This window comes from Aethalodelphis obliquidens, unplaced genomic scaffold (assembly GCF_003676395.1).
Source record: "Aethalodelphis obliquidens isolate GAN/ISIS:26980383/991018 unplaced genomic scaffold, ASM367639v1 scaffold48, whole genome shotgun sequence".
Lineage (NCBI taxonomy): Eukaryota > Metazoa > Chordata > Mammalia > Artiodactyla > Delphinidae > Aethalodelphis > Aethalodelphis obliquidens.
The window spans coordinates 15,032,182-15,056,766 of NW_020837992.1; the positions used below are offsets into that span (position 1 = coordinate 15,032,182).

At 38.9% G+C, this 24,585-nt stretch overlaps 1 protein-coding gene across 11 annotated transcripts in view; it reads right to left on the reverse strand.

Moving 5' to 3' along the window:
• Window positions 1-466: 466 nt before the first annotated feature.
• The window catches only part of SMG7 (SMG7 nonsense mediated mRNA decay factor), a 71,124-nt gene continuing 47,005 nt past the window's right edge, over window positions 467-24,585 (reverse strand). For 3 of the 11 annotated variants that reach the window (XM_027083062.1, XM_027083057.1, XM_027083058.1), the window contains 17 exons: window positions 24,404-24,554; window positions 23,884-24,019; window positions 19,310-19,472; window positions 18,803-18,959; window positions 15,963-16,033; window positions 14,687-14,747; window positions 13,409-13,528; window positions 12,239-12,527; window positions 10,105-10,249; window positions 9,233-9,615; window positions 8,212-8,583; window positions 7,285-7,434; window positions 5,252-5,332; window positions 4,617-4,776; window positions 3,786-3,956; window positions 3,520-3,665; window positions 467-2,896 (listed from right to left, as the gene is read on the reverse strand). In XM_027083062.1, the coding sequence (XP_026938863.1) occupies window positions 2,783-2,896; window positions 3,520-3,665; window positions 3,786-3,956; window positions 4,617-4,776; window positions 5,252-5,332; window positions 7,285-7,434; window positions 8,212-8,583; window positions 9,233-9,615; window positions 10,105-10,249; window positions 12,239-12,527; window positions 13,409-13,528; window positions 14,687-14,747; window positions 15,963-16,033; window positions 18,803-18,959; window position 19,310 (2,421 nt within the window). In that variant the 5' untranslated portion in view covers window positions 19,311-19,472; window positions 23,884-24,019; window positions 24,404-24,554 and the 3' untranslated portion in view covers window positions 467-2,782. Of the gene's footprint in view, window positions 2,897-3,519; window positions 3,666-3,785; window positions 3,957-4,616; window positions 4,777-5,251; window positions 5,333-7,284; window positions 7,435-8,211; window positions 8,584-9,232; window positions 9,616-10,104; window positions 10,250-12,100; window positions 12,528-13,408; window positions 13,529-14,686; window positions 14,748-15,962; window positions 16,034-18,802; window positions 18,960-19,309; window positions 19,473-23,883; window positions 24,020-24,403; window positions 24,555-24,585 lie in introns of all 11 variants that reach the window. The other 8 variants (XM_027083052.1, XM_027083051.1, XM_027083055.1 and 5 more) reach the window with 4 other exon arrangements.

Consider the following 24,585-nt stretch of genomic DNA (forward strand, 5'->3'; position numbering starts at 1 on the left):
CATCAAGGTGAAAGGGCAGCTGCTGGGCGTGCACACACACACTGGTGAGCTGCGGTGCTGGCTTCTGGCACATGCAAAGGCCCAGCAGGCTACCACTGGAAATATGAGACACAACTTGAAGAAATACAACACCAAAGCAAAGAACACCAATTACTGTTGCTGCTCATCACACTTAGTGAGTTTACTGGGCCAAAAGGATAAACTATCTCTGAGTTGCTTTATTAAGGGTGACAATAAGGATAAAAATGCTGAGCTGTTAAAAGAATTGACAGTTTCTTTCTACCCATCCCTTTCCATAATCCTGCATATTGGTTAGGAACCTTACTAAAAGCAAAAATAACCCTGAAGCATATTTGATTTTTGACCTTCTTTGCTTTCCCCTAGATGACTTGTAAGTAGTTTAAGTTTTTGTTTTTTAAGTTGGATTTTCTTTTAGGATAAAAAAGAAACAGTCTATACACAGATCTGGTTGGAGAGAACATGGTTTAATTAAAGGCAAAGCTGAATTCAGCAGCTGCAGGTCTTGCACAGACAGACCAAAACAAAAAACAAAAACAAAAACAAAAAAATAAACACAAAAGAAAGTTTACTACACAAAACCAGTTTCTGATGAAGATTCTCCTCTCCCTCCTCATTACTCCACACTGAGGATGATAAGGCGAGGAACCCCGCCCCAAGAGTCAGAAAACATTCCAAACACCAAATTCTCATGCAGAAATGGGGCTGAAGATGGGACGTGGGCACTACGTGGGACCGAGACGGTGAACCTGGTGAGCTTGTCAAGGGCGCAAGAATCCGTGACAGTTCAAACACTGGAATGTTGCAGCTGCCTGAATGCAGAGCTCAAACACACAGAGTGGGTAAAGGCAGAAGGGAAGGAGGCTTGGGACGGAGGGAAAGGGAGAAAGGTGGACACGGGGAAGGGGCTGGAGAGAAGCACAAAAGGTTTCATATTGCCATTGGGTAGGGGACTTCACCCTTTGGGACCTTTCAAAAAAATAAAACAAAACAGAAAAAACCCCAAACACCATGTCAAACTAAAAGAGCAATAATGTAAGCATACAGGACTCCAACCACTGTCTCGGAAGAGCAATGAGCATGAATCTCACCCCTTTTCATTGCTGGGGTTGCCCAGACTCCAGTGACGACCGGGGCTCCTGGATGTGCTTTGCTCTGCAGCTGTTTTCCAGCTCTTAAGTCCCACGCTAGCTCCACACACTCACACGCATCACCCCTCCCCTCTGGGGGAGCAGACGGGCATGTGTGCACACACACGCACACTCACACACACACACACACACACACAAAGGAGAGCTCTCCCAGAAAATAAACCCTACCACTAGCACAGCAATTGGACATTTAGATTGTTTCCATAATTTCCCCTTAAAATATTACTTTTCCAGGAAATGACTATCAGTAATGCTGTCCTTCTGTTTCTACACAAGAAAATTTTCAGTCCTCTTTCCTTCTAATAAATATCAAATAAAAGTTTATTTTCCTTCCTTTCGCCTTTTCCAGAATGGACTTCCTTGTGTTTTCTTCTCTGCGTGACGCACACGTGTCCGCGTTGCCTTGAATTTCACTCTGAAAGTGGAGGCTGGGAGACTGCAGCCGGGCAGGGGCCTGGCCCCTCGGTGGGCTATGCAGACGCCGCTGCTGCTGCTTCCTTCTTCTTCAGACTGTCTTTCGGGCCCCAGCTGCTGGACCCCATGCTGTTGCTTGTTGGCGAGATGTTGTGCATGTTAGGAATAATAACGATTACTAGCACACAGCACAGGGTAGAAAAGGGGTGGAGGTAGGGACAGGAGGAGGTGGGTGGTAAGTAGGATGGGAGCACAAAAACCAACCAAACAAAAAATAACCACACTGAAAGCTTCTACCTATTAAAATGCGTCAGGCCATGAATGGACTAGCCTGCCTTCTGTGGGACTGCCTGCTTTGCTACCGTAAAATGTACAGGAATCAAAAACGTTAATTTAAAATCCTACAGCAGTTTGTCTGCAAGTCCAGCCCAGCACCACCACCCACGCTGCATCCTCGATTGGGGCTCAAGCACCTACAGAGTGAAGGGCATTTCCTGCTGGAGTCTCCAGGCCAGAGGAGGGCCCACCAGAACCTTCTGAGTGAAAGTTGAGGCCTTGTCCTCTCCCTTATGGAACATTTCCACCGGCTGAAGAGGTCAGCTTCCCCATCCTGTCACCACCAACCTCTCACAGGAGCAGTGCACGGGGCTTTCTTTGCTACACACTGACTAGAAGAAGCACATCCGTGTATGGAAGAATTCAATGTGATATCTTACTACTGAGAGTAATAACAATAATAAAAGATGTTCAGGAATAATTTCAACTACATTCTCAGTCAGCAAAGCAATCATTAATGGATTCCTATTTTACTCCCCAAAGAGGAAAAAAAGGACTGAGACGTTCCCATTGGCTTCTCCCATCTGCCTTCCCTTCTCAGCTTTCACTTCCCATGTGGCTGGGGACATGCACGATGGAGAAGGTGAAAGGCGGTGATATCAGGTAACTGAGTGAGACAAACAGCAGTTCCTCTCTCCCTCCGGATGGCCCCGGGGGGACGGAGAGTTCCTGATGGTTTTTTCTTTTTGCTGCACTGCAGACATTTCGTGCACACTCAGCGGGCTGGTGGAACACTTACACCCTCTCAACAGCGAGAAACAGAAAAGAGGGTTGCCACCTGCAGGGGACTGTGTGGGCCAGTCCTGCAAACCCAACATGCCATGGTTTATGGAGCCTTCATTCCCAGGGTTGCCACTCTGGCCTCAGTGTGGAGGGTTCATGGTGCCTTGTCCCCGCTGCTGTTTCTGCTTCTGCTGCATTAACAGCTGCTCCAAAGCGGAAGGTCCAGGATGCATCATGGAACTGGACCAGATAGACTGAAAAACAGCCCAGAGCTTGTCAGCAGAGGTCAAATGCCTGGTTGTCTTTAAGGGATTTGTTTTTCAATCCCAGCCAAACATAAAGGCATGTATGCCCCAAGATTCCCAAACCCTAAAAAACCCCAGCTATTAGAAAAACCTGTTGTAAGACCAGGTCTTCAAGACAGGTTAGTTCCTATTAAGATCATTTTAAACCAGAAAAGGTGAAAGTATGTTTTACATAAAGTCTTTTTGCTAAAACTCAGCTCCATGTGAGACCAGAGCATTTACCAGAAAGGTTTCAGGCAAACAAAACATTTCTGAAATTAGATGCCCTTCTTTGACTTGTTTAGAAAAGGCTTAAATGAAATATTCCAAGGTGAGTCCGAATTTTCTTAATCTTAGAATCCAACTAAAACCTTCATGTCTGTCCCCCTGAGGATACTGCTTTATCACTAGTGAATTCACAAATTAAAAAAAAAAAAAGTCCTATTCAAGAATCTTATAAGGCAGACCATGCTTCTAGGACTTTGCTAGATATGTGCTATGAATCAATCCTAAGGGCCTCAGGAATAAGATTAGCCATTTATGTGAATGAAAGCAGAGACATCTCTTGCGGTTCTTGTTCCTGATCCACTCACCTTTAGGCTTTCCATGAGGACAGCAGAAGAATCCTCCATGGATGGGCCATGGCCTGTCCAGGAGCCACTTGAAGTGCTGGCCTGATGCCAGCTGCTCTCAGAGGATGATGTTGCTGAGAGATAATCAATGCCAAACCCACCCATGGCTAGGAATGAAGAGATAAGAATAATTCAAGACGTTGTTCTACCATTGCCAAATGCCAAAAGCTAGGGAAGGGTAGAGTAAGTTCTTTCACTTTCGCTAAGCAATGAAGTCTGGATCTCACCTGGCTTATCAGTTTTCCACCGATCTGCCGTTCTCCTATCCCTGTTATCCGGAGTCCCAATGGGTCCAAAATTGGAGAATGGGACAGAATTGTGGTTGTGTGTCGGAGGCGAGCTTGGCAGGCTGCTTGGGTTGGAGGAATGAGGAGACTGGCTGGCTGGTGTTGAATGATCTATGAAATAATAGCAACGCAGGACACTGAACAAAGATGTTTCACAAACATGCCAAGAATGAAAGTTTCCTGTAGGTCTGATCACTTAAATTCTGTTAACAATAATCACAGGGTTTCAGGAGAGGCAAATAAAGGCCCCAAAAGGGATCCTGCCAAATGCACTCGTCTGTCCTGCTGTGCATGCCTAAGGCACACTCCTTGCCTTACAACTAAAACAGTACACAGTTTTGTCAAATAAATGCATTCTTTTGGTGTGCCTCTTTCAGGTAAGTATAACTGCTCTTCTCTATCAGAACAGAATTGCCTAACCTTAAAAATTACTATTAACTCTGTATTTTTAAAAGTGCAACTTTTCCTGCAAAGAACGAATATCTACAAATAAAACTAAAAAACAGCTGCAAACCTTAAGATAAAACTCGTATTTTTCTCCCTTACAACTCTGTTCATTACTGAGGATGTAAAACAGCTTTTTAGTGTCACTTATCATATGAACCAGTGCATCAGGCTTTTTTTCTATTTTCCTTCAGAAGTTACTTTAAAAACAAACAAATAACAACAACAAGATACAAACAAAAACCACTGAGACACAATCATACCATCTCTTAATCAACTTGAGTGTACGGGAAATGCAAGGTCTATAATTTAAAGACTAGTCAATACCTGAACTGGCAGGAAGTGATGGAGACCATGGAGTCCCTTCAAAAAGGGAGTACAATGATGTTTCCTGGGGGGCCATTGAGGGATTAAGTTCTGCTTTAGAGCTGGTAGTCAGGTTTTTCCCATATACCTCATTGAACACACTGTTATTTGGGTATCTTTCCTGAAAGACAATGACCACCAAGTTAACAAACTCACGCCAAAGCAAGAGATTTAAGAAAATGCAGTGTTCATGCTCATGGATGCTTATCGTAAGCCTTTCTTTGCAAGACAAACTTTTGAAGGCTTTTACTTCTGTTTCTTTCAGTTTTCCCGTTTAATTCATTTGCCTTTTATTTTCCCTCACCCTTTATTTTGCTCTATGTAAACCACCTGGGTTAGAAAGTATGAATAATTTACTTGCTGAACAACAGAGCCCCAGAGACTTTAACATTAATGAGAAGTTAAACAATTCAAACTTATACAAGTCTCTAGTGTACCCTAATCAAAGGTGGGTGGGGAATAAAATCAAATACCTGGAAAACACCAATATATGGAAGAGAAAGGAAAGAGAAAAACAGACGTATTGAAATAGAACGGGAAAGAAAATACTAGCCCACAATAAAAGCACAAAGCAGGATGCTTCACTGTTTACGCACCTGATTGAGGGAGAATCCGGTGAGCGACAGGAAAGAGGATGAATGTGACATGAGCTCCGAGGGCTTCTCCAATAAGGATTTCTTCACAGTCCCGGAAAAAAAAGGTAGGTAAATTATGCCTTCCATTTTCTTAGTATTAATTTTAAGATACCATCCAACCAAAAGACCACAATTTAAGCATACTTGTACTCACCTATCTTGTACAATTTAAAGCTTAGAAGATATAAATTCAAATCCGTGAATACCATGACACCAGATAAGTGCCAGTTGTCACAGGTGAGATAGAGCCCTCCTGATCAGCACCTCTAATCTGGCACAGAGATCCTGGCAGGGACCCTGGAAACTGGCAGTTTGGAGTGTTCACTAGGCAAGAACCTCAGGAATCCCTTTGTCAACAGTTGCATTCAAAATACTCTCAAAACAAGAAGGGGAACTGATCTGGCACTGTTTTCTCCCTAAATTTTTAAAACACTGACATTAATGACTTTTAAAAAGCCTTTACATCCATTTGACAACTGGTTTTGTTAGCATGGTTCCTAACAACTCTATTTGTGGTATATATTAAAATAGTTGCTGAAGTCAAGCTTACATTTATTGGCCCTAAGAAAGTTATTAGGGAAAAAAAAGCTGAATCTCTGATGCTCACTGTCACTGAATTGTTGGTCAACAAAGCATTTATTAAACACCTGCTGCATGCAAGGTACTTTCACACACATCATTAACGATGTTAAATATAAGAAGGGCTACCGTAAGGTTTTTTTAAACATGAAAAAAAATCCACGAAAAGGCCCCCTTCCGCTTGTTCCACCATCAGCTTCATTTCCGACGGAAGGGGCAAGCACAACAGGAACTAAGAGATTAGGAAACTAGTGTACAGAGACGTGCTCCCCTGCCTGTCCCTCAAGCCACCTCAGCGAAAAAAAGCAGCAAGAAAGGCAAACACATAGAGGCAACAGTTTAGTATCTGGACATTCAACAACCTCTAGGCACTGCCATTGCACTACGACTGTTCAAGTGTCTAGGGGATCTTTTATTTCTGCTAACTTTAGTGGGTGGGGGAAGTGAGAGGTCTCTGTGGCCACTCACTCAGGAAAATTCTTAAGGGAACTTCAAGTGCCAGGGATGGCAGTGTGTCACGAGAGCCATTAAGCAGCTTTCAGTTCTCCTAATACTAAAATCAATGCACTTTAATCTTACGAATGTCTTCTTACCCCGTGTTTATGGGAAAGAAACAGCAAGAAAGTGGAACTCAAGAATTGTTTTATGTTTTATTAAGATGGCATGAAGGGAGTGGGGGAAAGACCTCATAGCATACATCTTTCTTACAGTCCCCCCACCTTAGTAAAATATCTAAACAATGGCATTCTTTGAAATGCACACTGGGTTACAGAAGGTTATTTTTAAAAGATACCACTAATCAATTCTTAGACTTTATGTCATTCTAGTTATTTATCTCTGTGTTCACTCATTTATGGTACTCCAACTATGTTTATAAATAGAGGCCTTTTCATTTTCACTCATTCTGTTTATGAATCTGGCTCTGAATTTAGATCAGGGCTCTTAGTTAACCAAGCAGAAAAGAACCACATACTGTTCGGTAAAATCAATCTAGAATTTTTTTATTCAGTAAAACATCTAGAACATTATTTCATTTCATATTTTGAATACATGAGGAAAAATCTCACTGCTCCTAAACAAGATTAAATGACACCTAAAATTCCTGGGTCCAGGTGGAAATGATACCTGAAAAGTAAGTTAACTGGCCAGCATCACATTCTGTGTGTGACCAGCCCTGCAGGATGCTTTCTGGATAACATGTAACAAAGCTATAAGATTTGGGGAAACTATGGAATCAGACATGTTTTGCTATGTTCTACTACCATTTGAAGGTTAGTTTGGGCAATCAGGAAATAAGTTTTAAAATTCTATAAAAAAGGAAAGCCCTAGAAAGAAGAAACCACCTATTCCAAGTACTACAAAATCTCAGAAAAGAAGTTGAGGTTAGAGCAAGAAGAATTATGTAAAATACATACAAAGAGGCTTCGTCCAGGAAGAGAGGCGAGAGGCCCCAACAGAGCTGGGTAAAGATCAGGAGGGTTAGAAAAAATCAGCTCTTCCTCTTCCTCCAAGGCAGCCAGACTCTTTAACAGGTCCGGAGGAAGTAGAGGGGAGCCCTTGGGGTCCTAGTGACAGAAAGGATCACAGTGAGATACAATAAGGGATGACAAAAGCACAAAGGAGTAGTGGCATGATTAGGGGGGATGAAGGCAACTGAAGTCAAGGAGGAAGAAGTAATGAATAGTGAGACAGTATTATGCAAAGAGGAAAAGGCTCTGAAACACCAAAGCAAAGTGACACGAGGACAATGGTAGAGAAAGATCGAAACAACAGAAAGAAGCAAAAGTAGTGACAGAGCAGAACATAAAAGGTTAATGTGGGAAGTGAGTAAAACAATGCAACGGAGCAAAGTGATTAGCCTATCTTGTGCTAACAAACAGAGAAACAGCTTTTTTAAAAGTTACAAAAACATACCCGTTTCTCATGAATAAAAAGCGCAAGTACAGGGAACTCCACTATCAAAGATAGCTGGCTTTGTTCCTCTCAGAAAACAATTTGTTTAAATATGCAATAAACCTATTTTTAAACTTAGATGATTCAGCCCAACTGAGAGGAGCTTTGTCTCAGAATTCTCTAACATGCTGTGTTAGAGATTTCTGCACATGATTTCTCTGCCAGACCATCACAGGTCAAAATCAGGAACAGAATTCTTCAGCTCCCCCAAATCAAGCATACTGTGCAACTGTAAAGAGGAGACCAAAAGCTGCACCCATTTACTCAGCAGCATTCTGCAGCACTAATGAAGCAGAGTGACCTTCATAAACATCTACTTGAGAAATTTAAAGGACATGCATCCCCAGACCTAACTCTTAAGTGCCCTGGTGACAGGAAAGGACACACACCTCAAATGGCATCCTGGGCACAGGATCCTGCTCTGGACGGAAGACTCCCGGTGACCGTTTGCCCCTGCGGTCCATGTTGGCTTGCTGTGCCATTACAGCTCTGCTATCAGCCATGCTGTAGGAAGAATCCCAGTAGAATTCTGGGATCTTGACTTCTGAGGAATTGTGGTTATATGGCTCCATGGGAAAAGGCTTCATTTTTTTCTCTAGAGGCTGCTGCTGCATTACAGGAGGTTGCAATGACGGCTCAAACAGTTTTATGGGGTCTTGGGTTTGAAGGTAGTAGGGCTGTTTCACAGGCATGATTTTCCCTAATGGGCCTTGAACCTGAGGGGGATTCCACAGCTGTTTGGAGGCATCTGCCTGTTGATACTAAAAAAGAGACGCCTGTCACCAAGATGAGGATAAAATGCAATGTTACTTACACTCAGTACTCGGGAATCACAGAATGAATCTGAGAGATTTTACCACCACCAAAACTCTAGACAATGCAGTTTTGTTTACTCTAAGTTTTTCAATACACAGAGCTTTCTGGGAACAGATTAAGGGCACTGAACTCATGTTCTCTTTCAGTTCCATTATTTAAGAGGTTTAATAAATGAGGGTGTGAGTGTGGGTGGGCGCGCACACATTTCTCCTTCTGCTTCAAGTGCTGTGGGATGACAAATTATTTAAGACTGGTATCATTAACACCTCATCAAGATTACGATACTATTTCCCTTCTGTAGTTTAGGTTCAAATAGAGGAAATTATTTACAGAAAATCCTTTTCTATAAAGCTCATAAGTAGTAGCAGCAAAGAATGGTAGTTAAGATCTATTGTCCTTTACAAAAGTAAAAGGGAGAACACCTGAACTTTCCTAAACAGCAAAGAGAAGACTTACGTGTTCCCATAATCATTACAAGTCTAAGCAAGAAGTAGCTGAAGGCCTAACTAGTATTTTTAATTAACCAAACACAGAATAACTTCAACCTTCCCCTCTCCTTACTTCAGCTGGACAGTACACACAACTGCGAATTACCTGCTGGAATCCAGAGTGGTGAGGAGGGCTTTTCCCCAAAGCCGGCACAGCTTTCGTAGGGGATTGTTGCTGCTGAGCTAGAGCCTGAACCTGCAACTGGCTTGTAGACTGTGCTGTTGGCTGAGCTGGTAAAGATGTAAGGGGTTGCTGGGAAGGTGGCTGTGGTTGTTGAGGTCCCTGGTTCATCGGCCCTGGTCCAGAGGGCCGTTGCTGGCTGTAAGGAATGTGGGACTGTTTCCCAGCTTGCACCTGGTTTCCTGCTGGAGAGTGAGCTGTAGGCTGAAGAAAGGTTCCCGGGACAGAAACACCAGCTGGGAAGGTGTAACCTGAGCCCATAGAAAATGCCACAGGAGGGGGGATAACATAGGTTGGGGGCGGGAACCCTTCAAAACAGAAGAACATAGCTTTAGTTCTAAGGAAACTTAGCAAAAGAAAGACAAAAAATAGTATAGTCATTTTGGGCTGGGGTGGAGAAGAGGTCTTCTAATAAATTATAAAAGACAGGGATCAACCGTCAAGTAAGACTGATCAAGTGTCAATCTTTAACCTGATTTCAAGAATTAAATATAGACTATTGGCTGCTACTTCTATCCACGGAGGTAACTGGAGAATCCTAAAGGCAGTTTCTTAGATGCCATGGTTAGTGACAGGAATTCCTTCATAATAACAAGCATACACTTGTACATAAACTACAGAGAAATGGCTCAAAAAACAATTTCATAAACATTAGGGAAAAGAGAACTAACTTCCTTATACCTTTTAACATTATGGTTTAGTAATGTCACTCAGAGTCTAAAATTTCTCAGTGGGTTAACAGAAACTCCTACACAGATGGAATTCAGCAGAAGAAACTACAAAACATATATTTTTACCTGGCCGGCTGGGAAGAGGAGGAAAGGCTCCAGGGTGATGAATGGGGATGAACTGGGAGTTACTTGCTTGACTTGGAGCTTGAGTTACAGGTGTTTTCCTGGCTTCAGACACTGGAGTCCTTCTTAATTCTGTCTGGGATTTTACCTATGACCAACCAGAAGCAAAACTATCTATAATAATCTGAAACTCAAACATGTCAGAAAGAAGCACCTACTCTCAGAAAGTATTCAAAATCCTGCTATGTTCCCCCCGCCAAAAAGAGTATATGCTGCAGGTATTTCACTTCACCTAAATTAAAAATGGGAAAGTCAAATTATTTAATTGCCAAAAAAAGTTATAAGGGCTTAGTTTTACTTGTCTAATTATTTTGCTTTCACAATATCATAAAAGTACGAAATACAGAAAAGACCTGAGAATTCATTTGTTTTACAAACGAGACACCTGATGCCAACAGGTTTAAAAAGCTGCCTATAACCTTAAGCCACTGTTATGGGCCCCATGGCCCTGTATTCTCTTAATGTACATGAATTATGAATGAATAATGACCACTAATCCACAGATGAGACACTTTTGGCCCTCAGTTTAACTTCATCTGGGCAGCTTTAAGGGTATCAGTCAGGCATCCACCCTCCACCCTGCAACCCTACCACCCCCAGAATAAATAAGGATACTTTCAGCAGTAAGAAACAGGCCTGAGATCCTACAGATGGAGCTGGAGAGAAGTAGATGCCATATGCACTGCTCAAGTAATGTAAAGATGAGTAAAGTGAGTAAAAATAGGTAGCATTTATAGAAAACTCAGGATGAGGTACAGAGGGCGGTGATATATTGACTACTGTCAGGTTTTCTTTAATCATCAATAGTCAGATTTAAAAAGGATGAGACCAGAAAAGAGATTTTATTTTCTGTCTGGACCTTTTGGGGAGGCAGTTTCAGAGGATAGAGCCAGAGCAGGCAGGAAATGCTGAACTCTTTATCCCTAAAACACTGGTCCTGCAGCCTTATAATTCTTTTGTTTTCTTCCTTGCCTTTCCCCAACACCTCTCACTTTCTCTGTGCCTTTCCTCAATTTCTACCATGTTTTTCTCTGTTTCTTCCCCATTATTAACCTTAAAACAGAACTACTATGTTCTTATTTCTCCCTTTCCCTGCAAAAAACTGTAAGGGAAATGCACTGCAGGTGATGTTTATTTGCAAGCAGACTTCAAAACTGTAAGATTCCTCATGCCTACTGTAAATAAATACATTTGCCAAAATGTGTTAATAATCAAATGGCTACAAACATTAGCGGTGTTAATAAAACCAGCACAGAGTAAAGACCCTTTTGTTTATTTGAAATCATCTGTATCTCCCCGGAAAGGGGTGTGTGTGTGTGTGCGTGCGTGTATATTTAAAAGAAAAGTCACAAATAACTGAGCAGTGTTTATCCTTTCCCAGCAAGAGACTTGGGTTCTTGCTTTACAAATTCCCATGAGCCAGGATAACACTGAGGTTATATAATGCTACTAGCTGGGGCCGGTATAAATGTCAAGGAAAATAGCCTCATCTTTCCCCAAGAATATATTTTATTTTGTATAGTGAATCTGAAAAACAAAAAACCACCGTGTAAGCCTTAATATACTTGGTTCTATGGGATCTATAAAAGACCCCAAATTTTCCACTATAGCATTAATAAATCACAATTATACCTTCCAAAGAAAATGTAATTCTTTGTGAAATTGATAGCTCTGCAACTGGTTATTCCCAGCCACTTAAACTGGAGAGAACTGACAAAAATCAGGTTGAGATTTTTTTCACTCACATTACAATTCCTGAGAGTTGGTGGAGTACCCATCTACCATAGTTCTTTACATGACCTTACTATGTATGCAGCCTTCTAAGAATGCATTGAAGCTTCCAGAATAGTCAATTCTCAAGGCTTTAGGAACAAAATGAAAAATCTTGCCTTTTGTGTGAGCCTTCCTCTACCTGCTTTATAGTTCAAATACAGCTTACCTGCACTGCCACATTCTGCTTTCCTGTTTCCTGTAACTTTTCTAAGGTGCATTTCTTGGTTTCTGTTTTCCTCTTGTTGTTGTCCTTCTTTCCATCATTCTTAGTTACAGTTATTCCTTTGCTATAGTCCCTTCTCACCTCTTTGGGAGGAAAACTTCTTCCTTGGTCTCTGTTCACTTCTCGTGGCTTAATGTTCTCTTTGAAGGTGACCACTGGTTTCTCTCCTGTGTCACAGTTGTTGCTTAGATTTCGGCCTGTAGACAGCACTGATTTCAGTCCTGGGTTCCCATCCACAGCCAGTGACTCTATGATGGTTGTTTCTTGCAGAATGAGGTTCTCTTTGGCTTCACTGGGCTCTTCCAGTATTAACTCTGGGATTTCTGTGATAAACAACAATTTCCCTACCTCATTTTCACACTGAATCAGCCTAAAAAAGTAAAAATAAATCCATATATAAAAACACAAATCTAAAAGACAATAACAACTGAACTGTGTATGGGTCCCACAGCCTTAAAATGTGGGAAACAGCAGGGTATAACGGTGTGGATTCAGGTAACATAAAAAGCAGTTATGTAAACTCAGATTCTCATTATCCCACTGAACATCACCACCACACGTTTAATGTTCTCTAATAAGTACAGCTACATTTACTCAGCATGTTTTAAGCACAAGACACTAGACTAGGCCCTTGAAGTAGCTATAATTCCTGTTTTATAGGTGTGAAAACTGAAGCTCAGAGGTATTATGTTTATTCAAATATGCAACCATGTGAGTGGCTTACAGTATAATATGAACCTGAATACAAAAATGAATATGAAACAGTTATTGACTTTGGATAGGTTATAATCAACCACAGTGATCCTAAGGACACACACCTGGGGAAGTGGCAGAACTAGACACTGAACTCAAATCTATCTGACTCTAAAACCTATGCCCTGCCTATTACACCAACTACCATACCTGCTTCATATTTAACTAGCACCATCCTGGTCTGTCTGGACTGAGACTGACCACCATGCCCCTGTCAATACAAATCACCATAACTGGGAACATACAATTTAGTGAGATTTATACAGATGTTTATAAATTGGAGAAAAAGCTCATGATAAACAGTGGCGACAAGGCAAACTCCTCTAAAATAGGCAGTGTAATGAGAGAACAGAGGTTAAATAAAGAGATACGTAAGATCACTAGGGTCATAGCTTGATGCTGTGTTACCAACATTTTGACTTAAGAGTTTACAATCAATAGCATTACACCAAGTCTAAAACTCATGTGGGGGCTGTGTGTGTATCCGATGAGGAATACCTTGGCTGATTATCTGCGATCCATTTGCCTATAGAGATCAAACGCTGCTGTCGTATTTGTCTTTGCTGACCCTCTTTGTCTCCTGTAATACCCTGGTGGCCTTTGGAAAAATCCAAGTTCCTAAAATTGATATAAGCAAATTATAGAAAATTAAACCTAATGAACTGCAATGGCTTCAGATTTTTCCATACAGGTTAGCTATTTAACGTAAGCAACTGCATTTGTTTGAATTTATTTACGCTCCCAAAGACTGTAAATACAATGAAGCAAAGTAGAAAAGACAATATGCAAAATTCACTATATTAATGTGATATTTTTACTTATATTTCACTTTCTCACAGAGGAGCTCAAATAAATCACCATCTTTTATTGGGAAAGATTCTTTTATCCTAAGAATAAAGTTTTCATTAACACTAACCTTGCATTATAAGTAACTTACTTCAAATGACCATGGCAATGCTAAGGGTCTCTGAAATGCCTATTCTAACAAATAGTAGTAATCTATCCACTTTAAGGTGGCCCAATCTAAATCAGAAAAAATGTATACATATCATAAAGTACATAGAGCAAAGAACTAACTGACGTTAGAAAGGTAAGTCAACCTAAAAAATAAGGATTTTTCAGATTTCTCATTAAGCTATCTTTAAAAAAAAAAAAAAAAGACGCAGCGTCTAAGAATTGCTAGGCAGTAGGTCAGATACTAAGGATACAAAGATAAATGAGAAATAGTCCCTACCTTAAGGAACAAATAATTATGATTTAATCTGAAGAAATAAAAGCTAAACAAAGAATAAGAGAAGCATAATAAAGAAGGGTTAGTTTCTTCCGATAAGCTCTGAAAAGGTTTCACAGAGTTAAGTGATACCTGAGCTGGACCTTGGACAGGTATGGTTAAGTGCTAACAGGTTGGTAAGGGAAGGGCAAACGAGGAAGTGGGAATGTTCTAGGCATAGCATGAACAAAGTTTTGGAGGAATAAATATACAGAGCTATTCAAGTACAGGACATAGTGTATGTATAATATGTGTAAGTATTGGAGGGGAGGAAGGTGAAAGTGGCAGGAAATATGACTGAAAAACTAAGCATTTGGACATGAAGCTAAAAAAGATATTATAACAACTGAGGATGGGTAAATTGAAGTTTTTGTATTAGTAATGGGACATCATCAAGCCTGTACTTTAAAAATATAATTGCTGAAGCAGAGTAGAATGGACGATATAGGGAAGTTGATTAGGAAGCTTTTTAATACGCTAGGTAAACAGTGATAAAAGCCATCTACCTGAAAGAAGGTCTCAAAGCCAAGAATCCTTGTAACTCAAACTCCTCTGGAAGTGGTGTAGCTACAGAAGGGCAGAAAACAAGATTTGTAAATATCTTAATTAAAATATTGTCATTCAGCAGGACATTACTTCTTAAATTAAAAAAAAAAAAGAGTATTTTTTAGACAGAAAGAAACTACAATGCTCATAGTTCTCTGCTCTTCTTTATAGTAATCTTGATAGAATAACTTACCTGTCAAACCCCTGCATGTTGCCTTTGGGCCCTAGACATTGTCCTAATACTCACCTACTACTCATTGCTGAGGAGGACGGGTACAATGTACTTTTTTTCCCCCTAGCAGCCTTAAAGATTCAAAGCCTCGGATCCATTAATCACAATGTTTAGGTTATCTCCTTGTTAACTCAAAGTATTGAATACCAACATTGACAACACTTGGGAGCTTGTAAGAAATACAGAATCTTGGGCATTATCCTAAACCTACTGAGTCATAAACTGCATTTTAACAAGATCCCAGGTGATTCATTTGCAAATATGATGCTTGAGGGGCACTGATGTAATGGAAGAAAAATAATCAGAAAGGAGTCAACTACGGATTGTTCAGTGCAGGATTATTTATAATGGGGAAATTTTTTAAGCAAATGGACAATGATAAAATAAATTATCAGAGCCACAGGACGGAATATTAAGCAGCCTGTAAAAATCATGTTCCAAAATGTTTAAATGACAAAGGAAAAGGCTAACAATGTAGTGTTAAATTATAAAGCAGGTACAAAGTTGTATCTGGTATCAGTCACACGCAGGTTGTGTGTATGTACACGTAAGTAAAAACCTCAAAGAAAATACACTATCATGTGAATAGTACAGAAAGTATCTCTGTATGAGAGAATTAAGGGTGACTTGCGTTATGTTTGTATGTCCCAAATGTTCTATGATAAGCAAGTATTACTTTGAAAGAATAATGTTGTTCACATTAGTTCCTTAAACAAAACTGCTAAGAGTGAGGAGGAAAGGAAGATGGAAAGAATCTGGAGGTACTACTACACTCTCTGGACTCCTATGCAAATGTAGCTAAACAGGAGAATAAGCTGCTGAGAGAACTGGAAGAACATTACCTCTATTTCCACCCACTTAATCAATATAGAGCTCAAAGTCACTTCTGAATTACTACATTTAAAGTCAAACACTTAAGAACAAAACCCTGTTTTTCTCTGGCGTTAAGCCCACTATTAGTGATGGAGAACAATGTCAGCGACACAGGTTAAGGTAGCCCTTACCATTAGTACTTGAAAGATCCTCTTCATGGGGATGGAAACTATTCAGAAGAGAAATTAGCCAAGGCCAAATGCTGTAAATTAAACAGATAGTTCAGACTTTATTTTTGCATGAAAAACCAGAACACTAATAAGCCATGAAAGTGTTACCTATAGGACCGTGACTATGTATTTTTCCTTTGCTTCAGCATTTTAAAGGCTGTATGATTTCCTAAAACATATTTCCAAATGTGTCTAGATAAGATACACCAAAAGGGCCAAATTTCCATGATAGAGACCTACTACTGCAGATCGTTTCCCAGGCTCCTAATTTAAGAATTAGCAAAGTTAATTTGTCAGTTTTAAACATTGATATTTACTGAGAAAACTTTGACCAGAGAAATAGCACATTATGTTTTTATAGTTTTCACATACATTATCAGTTGTGGAACCCATTACTAGTTTTTAATCTGTGATGGGGGTGTGGTTACATCATAGTCAAATCACATTCTCTGTTCAAAGTGATGACTATGCCTTTTTATGATACAACAAAATCCACACATTGCTGTAATATCCTTACTTCTGTTTCCTAATACAAAATTTTTGCCAAAGTTTGCAAAATATTAAAAAATATTCTTAATATTTAGTTAAAATATTAAAAATAATCACGATCTACTGAAGGTAACATTAAGGTTTTCTTGAAATATTTAACAACCAATGTTGGCGAAAAGTGTGTTTTAAAAAAAGAAAGCCCAAGGTGAGTTGCCCAGGATAGAGAAATTGGATGTACATCACCACATCACAGAAAAAACCTGGAAGCTGACAACTATTTCTGACAGTTTTACACTTTGAAATATGGGAATATGCTGCTTAAAAAAATATAAATGAATAATATAGAAAAAATATATAAGGAAATAAACACTGAAGAATAAATGTCTGCTACAAGTCTTTGGGGACATAACGAATTACGAGACAGTTGAAAAAGGAGGTTAATAACCCAAAAAAGAATGTTAGACTAGAACAACAATGTCTTTATGCAACAAATATGAGATCTCAAGAAACAGACTACAGAAAAAGAGTGTGAGAAATGATTTAATGATATATCGCTTTACCCCACTGTGGGTTACTTAAGTCTAACTTTGCTTTCTACAAAGGAAAAAAATACATCACTCTTTCATGCATTTGTTAGCTTAAGATAACATGCTCTCAAAAAAAGTATAGAGGAAAACAAGTTCTAGAAATTGTAAAGGCCCAAAAGCAAGAAACTGAAGGTTATTTGAATATATATAAAACTTTGAGTTCACAAAGAGGAATTGTTTTTTTCATCATTTAAAAGATATAAATGAGGATTATTACACCTTGATATATCAGACATATAAGGAAAATCTTCAGTTTTAGAGAAATACCCCACACTAGCCTAAAATGAGTAGTAACATAATTTAAGACAGGATGAAATACCTGCAAGGCCATAATTCTAAAGATCCCAACAAATCTAAGAGAAGGAATGGGGAAGAGAAAATGACGGGGAAGAAAAAGGAAAAATGTTTGTAAACAAACTATTCCTTCTGGCTGAATAGCCTTTGCAACGATAAGAAATGGGAATGCACCGGGAGTTCCCTGGTGGTCTAGTGGTTAGGACCCGGCGCATGGCCCGGGTTCAGTCCCTGGTCAGGGAACTGAGATCCTGTAAGCTGTGTGGCATGGCCAAAATAAAATTAAAAAGAGAAAGGGAAAAAAAAAAAGAAAGAAATGGGAAGGCAGAGAATGGGCCTAAAAGATCACTGTATAGGAACAAAAAACTGAATAAAAATATCAAAGCTTCTTTCACAGCATTACTGATATAAGTTACTGAACCAAACACAAGTTCTAAAGTACACACGGGAAGGAAAAATGTATACCTCTGGTAGAGAAATGAAAACCCGGTGCAAGAAAGCAATGCCTAAAAATACGTATGACTTACTAATACGTACATTGGCACAGAAAGGAGATGTGTAATATGCTGTACTATGTTGCTAAACTCTATTCATGACAATGTCAAAAATGAAGGTGCTTAAAGTTAGGTTTGAGGGGAAAAGAGGAAAGAGAAGTATGCAGTAAGAGGGATCACAGGGTCTTAAACGTGGCTTGGACATTTTCTAGGTTGTGACCTTGGTCAATGTGTAGATACTGGGCCACAAAGCAGATATTTCAGAGACTCTCCTAATATCCACCATCAAAATATGCAGGGGAAAAAAAATATATGCAGGGGAGGAACTTCCCACTCACTGCAAAGCCTTACTGGAAATATTTATTCCTATAATCAAAGGTACACTGAAAGCTTTCATTTGTCACTGTAAAATGAATAGTTCCTAAGAACTGTCAGAATTATTCTGAGTAGAAATTACAGAGAAAATAGTGAGAGCCAAAATAACTTCCAATCTTCTATGCTTAAAACAAATATAACTCAAATCGGGTGTTACTAAAAGGCAACAAACAGCTCATGTACAGAAAAGAATGGAAGAAGTAAAAATCTCTTCCCTTCAACTCCTAAGCATAAAAGTGGGGCATATTATAATGAATAAGAAACAAACTGGTTTTATTTCTATTTCATTTTGAAATGTGAAAAATGCCTTTTCCCCAGGATGGCAACCAGGGACAGGGGGAGCACACAGGGAGTCAGAAATCCTTAAGATTGTGCCTCACATGAAGAATTCAAACAAATAAATAAAAAGCATACAAAGAAGTCTTCAGTTCAATTTCTAGAGAGTAGGTGGAAAATACAAAGTCTTCCATTATTCCAATACTGTTTTAGAAGGCAGTTTCTACATATCTGAATATCAAACAAACAAAGCACACAAGCTAACATGAAACTCTGAGACACTTACTACTGTCTTTCATCCACCACTGCCTCCTGAAAGACCCTGGGTCTGAGTCTCAGCCAGTCCATGGAGACCTTGACTGCAGGTAGGGGATAGGCATTGTAGGATTCCTCCTGAGACTTGTTCTGGAGAGGACACTTGCACAGGATGCCAAGAAAAGACACTGAAAGAAAAAATGTGTTCAGAGAGCATAAGATATTTGAAATTGTGTACCAGTCCAAATTAAAATATTATTATGAGCCTCCTGCTGTATCCTACTTAATACTTAAAATATCTTACAGCTTCTTTCTAAAAAGCCATTTTCTTTCCTATGTTAAAAATGTTATAGATACAGTTGATGAGGGGGTGTCAGCAGATAAAAGGACAGAACTTAGGGTTTAGGCCTCCTGATTCGATATTAAGAAATGTAGGACACTTTTTAATGTTACTAATGCTTTGTTATAATGATAAAAATGCCTAAGATCATGCTTTCCAAAGAAGATGGCACAGAAAGTTAAATGATTTAATACTCACTAAAGAGGGCCAGCAACTGTGTCCAACACAGCTGCTCATCTTGGCTATAACTATGCTGTTCCGTTTCATTGCTAAAGTCACGAAGGTGATGAAGTTGAAACAGGTTAATGACAGTGACGTGAACTAACTGCTGAGAGTTGAAAGCTTTTTGGAATAGCAGCCTCTGTAAAAGAAGACAGGAATACTGAATATATTATCAAGAACAGAAGCCATCTTTGACACAAGAATTAAACTGGCAGTCTGCATTTAAAGCCACAAAGGTAACATTTATAGATGAGTATTTTAATTGAGTCTGACATGGTCTGATGTTTCTCATGTTGACTTTTTGCCTTGAAAGGATTAAACCCAGACACCACAGAGCTGTTTGAGCTGTTTTTTTTTTTTAAACAATACTTTTTTCCATGAGAAACTATACATATATATTTTATAATTTTAAAAAATACATTTATTTATTTATTTATGGCTGTATTGGGTCTTCATTGCTGCGCATGGACTTTCTCTAGTTGCGGTGAGTGGGGGCTACTCTTCATTGTAGTGCATGGGCTTCCCATTGTGGTGGCTTCTCTTGTTGCAGAGCACGGGCTCTAGGCGTGAGGGCTTCAGTAGTTGTGTCACATGGGCTCAGTAGTTGTGGCGCATGGGCTTAGTTGCTCCACAGCATGTGGGATCTTCCCAGACCAGGGCTCAAACCTGTGTCCCCCGTATTGGCAGGTGGACTCTTAACCACTGCGCCACCAGGCAAGTCCCTGTATATTTTTGTAATATGATCTGAGACAAACATTTTAGGGGACTATCAATAAATTTATACATCTTAATCCATTAGAAGCTGTTTTATAAGAGATGCAAACATACTAAAATATTAAACTGGGACCAATGACTAGAAAGTAGGTGCACAGAGTGAAAATCAAAATTTCAAATAAAAAGACTCAAAAAATATGTTTTGAACTCTTGGCACATAATAGGTGACTTAAAAAATTTGTCATAAGATTTACTCTTTCAAAGGCTTGACACATTTAAAGAAACTTATTTATTTTTAATATGTTTTTATTTATTTAATTTTTGGCCCTGTCAGGTCTTAGTTGCAGCATGCGGGATCTTTTGTCACAGCGTGCAGGCTTCTCTCTAGTTGTGGTGCGCAGGCTCCACAATGTACAGACTCAGTAGTTGCAGCACGTGCGCTTAGCTGCCCTGAGGCATGTGGGATCTTAGTTCCCCAACCAGGGGTTGAACCCACGTCCCCTGCATTGGAAGGCGGATTCTTAACCACTGGACCACCAGGGAAGTCCCAAAAGAAACTTATTTATAAATGAGAGAGACAGCAAGAACATATCTGGAACACAGGGTAAATGGTAAACTAAAGCAATCATTAACAAGTGTTATAGGTGCTTCAACAAATTATTACACTTACATTTTCCCCTATTTCCCCTATTAGAAAAGCATGTTCTTCATAATCAAATTTCTTTTACTTAATAACTAGGTGTTCACAGTGACCTGCTAATAAGCACTATATGGAAAAATTCACCTACATGCTCTCAGTTAGCCTTAACTTCATCACCCTTCTACCTTAATATCTACAGAAATTTAGATTACTCCCATATAAAATATTTTTCAAACACAAGTTCCTAACAAAGTTGATAGCTATTAGAGATAATACCTGGCTTTGCCCTACACTTTAGCATAGCCAAGTACTCTCCCTCCCCAGGGAAAATTTTTGGAGAAAGTGGGCGATTCACTGTCACTAGCCTTATGGTGGGAAATAGAAAACTACTTACAGTTCTACCAGCAGTGACAAGAGATCCTACCATCTCAGAAATTTACAGCTGCCTTTGCTTAGCTTATTCTGAGATTTTTTTTTTTTACATAGTTAAAGAATCTGAAATATCCAGAATAAGTTCTATAATTCTACTAATAAGACCTTTCACGTTATCATTGGAAAACAATAAAATTCTACTTTTCTCTAACTCTGTTCTCCCTATCATCTCTCTGTTTCCTCGTCATCTGCCTTTCCAGTATATACATCAAGAATGCTCACTCCTTTTCTAAAGATATTGACCATTTTTCTTTCCTCTCCTCTACTCCGAATGTCCTGAAATGCTCTCTCTTCTCCAGAGTTCTCCCACAAAACTTCTCCTTCAATGTCTACATCCAACCTTATAGATCAAGCTGATCGTTTACAGAAATGCATAATATTGGCATGAGAATATTAATTTGTATTTTTCAAAAAGCATTTTTTCCTGTAAGTATAGTTTATAGCAATGTATCCCTTGTATCTATAAATCCACTGGCATTTATTTTAGAAGGTGATGTCCTATCAAACAAATCCTAGCCCTTTAAAAAAATTTTTCTAGTGTATGCACAGAAACATTAAAGCATATGAGTGCAGCCTAGTACTAGCAAATGATAATGTAAGTTCATGAACACACAGACTTTGTCTTGTTCTCCCCTGTATATCTCTAAGAGCTTCAGAAAAGTACACAGTAGACATTAGGTACTCAAACACTTAGTGAAGGAATAACCCAGACCTTTAGAAGTAAATATGTAATTATTCAGTTGTAATTTCATTAACATTTGGATTGTATTTTAGTAAACGAGGAGTTCCCTGGGAACAAAATCAAACCGGAACTGACTTATTGTTCCTCAAAGACACTTTCAACAGCAGTTGAGGAATATACTGAACTAAATACCATTAAGAAACAGCACACATTTAACAGACAGAAAAAGCCTTGTATCTCAATTCCTAAATCCCAGGCCTTAAGTCCTTCAACGAATCTCAAGTTGGTACACGTTTCTGCTTAGTAGCTAAAGACTTGCTAGTTAGACAGATACACTGATGTTTACATGTGGATAATACTAATTATCTATAAAGGCTTTAGAAATACTTACTCAACTATGCTAAAATTTCACTCCAACAACTTTCTTCTGACATTTCAGTACTGGGTGAGGTTTAAAATAGATCTGCCTCATACTATGTTTAACTTCAGAGTGTTGGAATGATATTTCAAAGAGTATTTTAGCAACTGCCCACATACACCCACCAGAACTTCACATTCAGAAATATATCTGAAGAGAGTATTAGTATTTGAGGTTGAACCAAATACAAAATTGACTAGATTCTATACAAGAATAACTTACATAGAGAAGATCTCACTAAGGTAGGTCCCCCCTTCCTCCCCATTTAGGGAGTATATCTTTCACAGAACAAGAGCTGGAAGCAAGATCAAAACGTCATCTGGTCCAACTCCCTGCTAGTTAATGGGACTGCATCTAAACCATCCAAGAAAGATGGCTGTCAATCCGACTCTTAATCTCTCAAAAGAGAGACCCCCTCAGTAACCCCCTACAGTCTATTTAAATTTTAAGATTTTATTTCTGACCTCAGGAAGACAAAGCTGTGTTATTTTAAAATAATCCTTCATAGAACTGAAAACTTATAATGAAACTATTTAGCCTTGTTTGTTCTTTCTAGGCTGAACAGCCTAGGGCTTTAAAAAGTTGGTTGTTTCTTTCATGTACCCAACTCTATAAATCATGGGCTAAATTTAAATAGGTCACTAAGAGAAGCAAAGAACAGAAGGGGACTCTAGAAGCTTATTTTAAAACAAACTATGTCTATTATAGTTATTTAGTATGATCTCTTACACTAAAAAGTATCAGCTAAAAATGACTATCTGTAAAAACTATTTCACACTGACTATATTTGGCTAATTTATTATCTCAACTGTCTAAGTTCAACAATCTCTGGAATGTGAAACTTTTATAATACTTATAAAACTGTAAAGTAGTTACAGACAATTCCCCAAGTGTATAGATACTCAGAAGTAACCAAGAAATATAAAATGTTCTTTGAGACTGTCTTGTTTACTGTTGATTCTAGTGACTAAAACAGTGACTGATACATACTAGTCAAATATTTGTTGAATAAATGAACTAAAAATAAAATTAATACTAATACTTAATTTTGACTCCTCCAATATTATGTAAATTATACTACATTTAAACTGCCAATTTAATATACTAGTAAAAAATTATTTTCATATATATAAATAGAACAAAGGTTACTTAATTTTATCTCCTTATACAAATTAGTACAACGTATTCTTGCTGAATGAAACTCTCATTACATTCCTTCAATCAACCACAAACTCTGACAGATCAAAGCACAATGAGAACAACGCGCTCGGTTTGCAGAATGGGATTACTATCTATGAAGTAGGTAACAGAATCATATCTAAATACAGAAACCATCAAATGTAGGACTTCCAAAACTGAGAAAAGAAAGGTGCCTGGTCTGAGAAGGAAGGAGGAAAAACTGTTTTTTCCCACTATGATATTTTCTGCCAAATGATATTTTCAGCTACTTAGTGAAAACACTGCTGCTGTATTTCTTTATATAGACAGCACCTCAGTTTAAACTGAAGGAATGCTGTATGCAAGAATTTCACATGCTTTAAATTTAGTTTTTATCAACAGTTTGCAATTAAGTAATGACATAAAAAGTGGGAGTAAGCCTCCTCCAAATCTTACGCTTCCTCATTTAGACAAGACAAAAAATTCTCTATTTAAAAAAATCTAACCTTAAACTGTTCTTCCAATTTCTCTCGAAGAGGGCTCAACTTTTCCAAGCTCTTACTCAGGTACACATGACCATGGAACTTAATAAAGGCTTTGATGAAGTCAGAAACACCCCATTTGGTTTTCACCTCATCCCGGCTGAAACGAAAGAAAAACTTCCATGAATCTTAAGCAACAAAATGGCTAAAACCTCTTACAGGAGACTTCGATTTGCAAAAACACATTATTTGAGCACCTGTGACTCAAGGAGAGGATTCGGCAACTGACTGACTTTTCAACTGCAACACACTCAGATGAGTCAGTACTCAGCAGCCTGTACTCCTCCACTGGGAACAAATCAGAGGCTGACTGGTTGAAATTCAGTGATGACTACATGCAAAACTATTGTAATGTATATGTTTAGAAATTAGGCAAACCTAAAAGGAGAGAAGCATAGGTAACTGGCCATTATTTCTTACATGCCCAAATTTGAGGGGTGAAGGCTACCAGGTTACAAAGTCCTCTTGGAAAAGTCAACCCTACCTTTCCAGTGCTTTAGAAAGTGCTTTTTGTAGATTAGTAGAGGCAGCTGGGAAAGGGAACTTCACAGCAATGCTTCTGCAGTAGTAGAAAATTGTGGTCAGATGGTCTCCTTTGGAAGAAGCTAAGATAGCCAACTGATTGTAAGGCTGACCTAGAGGAGAAAGTTAAGATTCTAAAGCAAC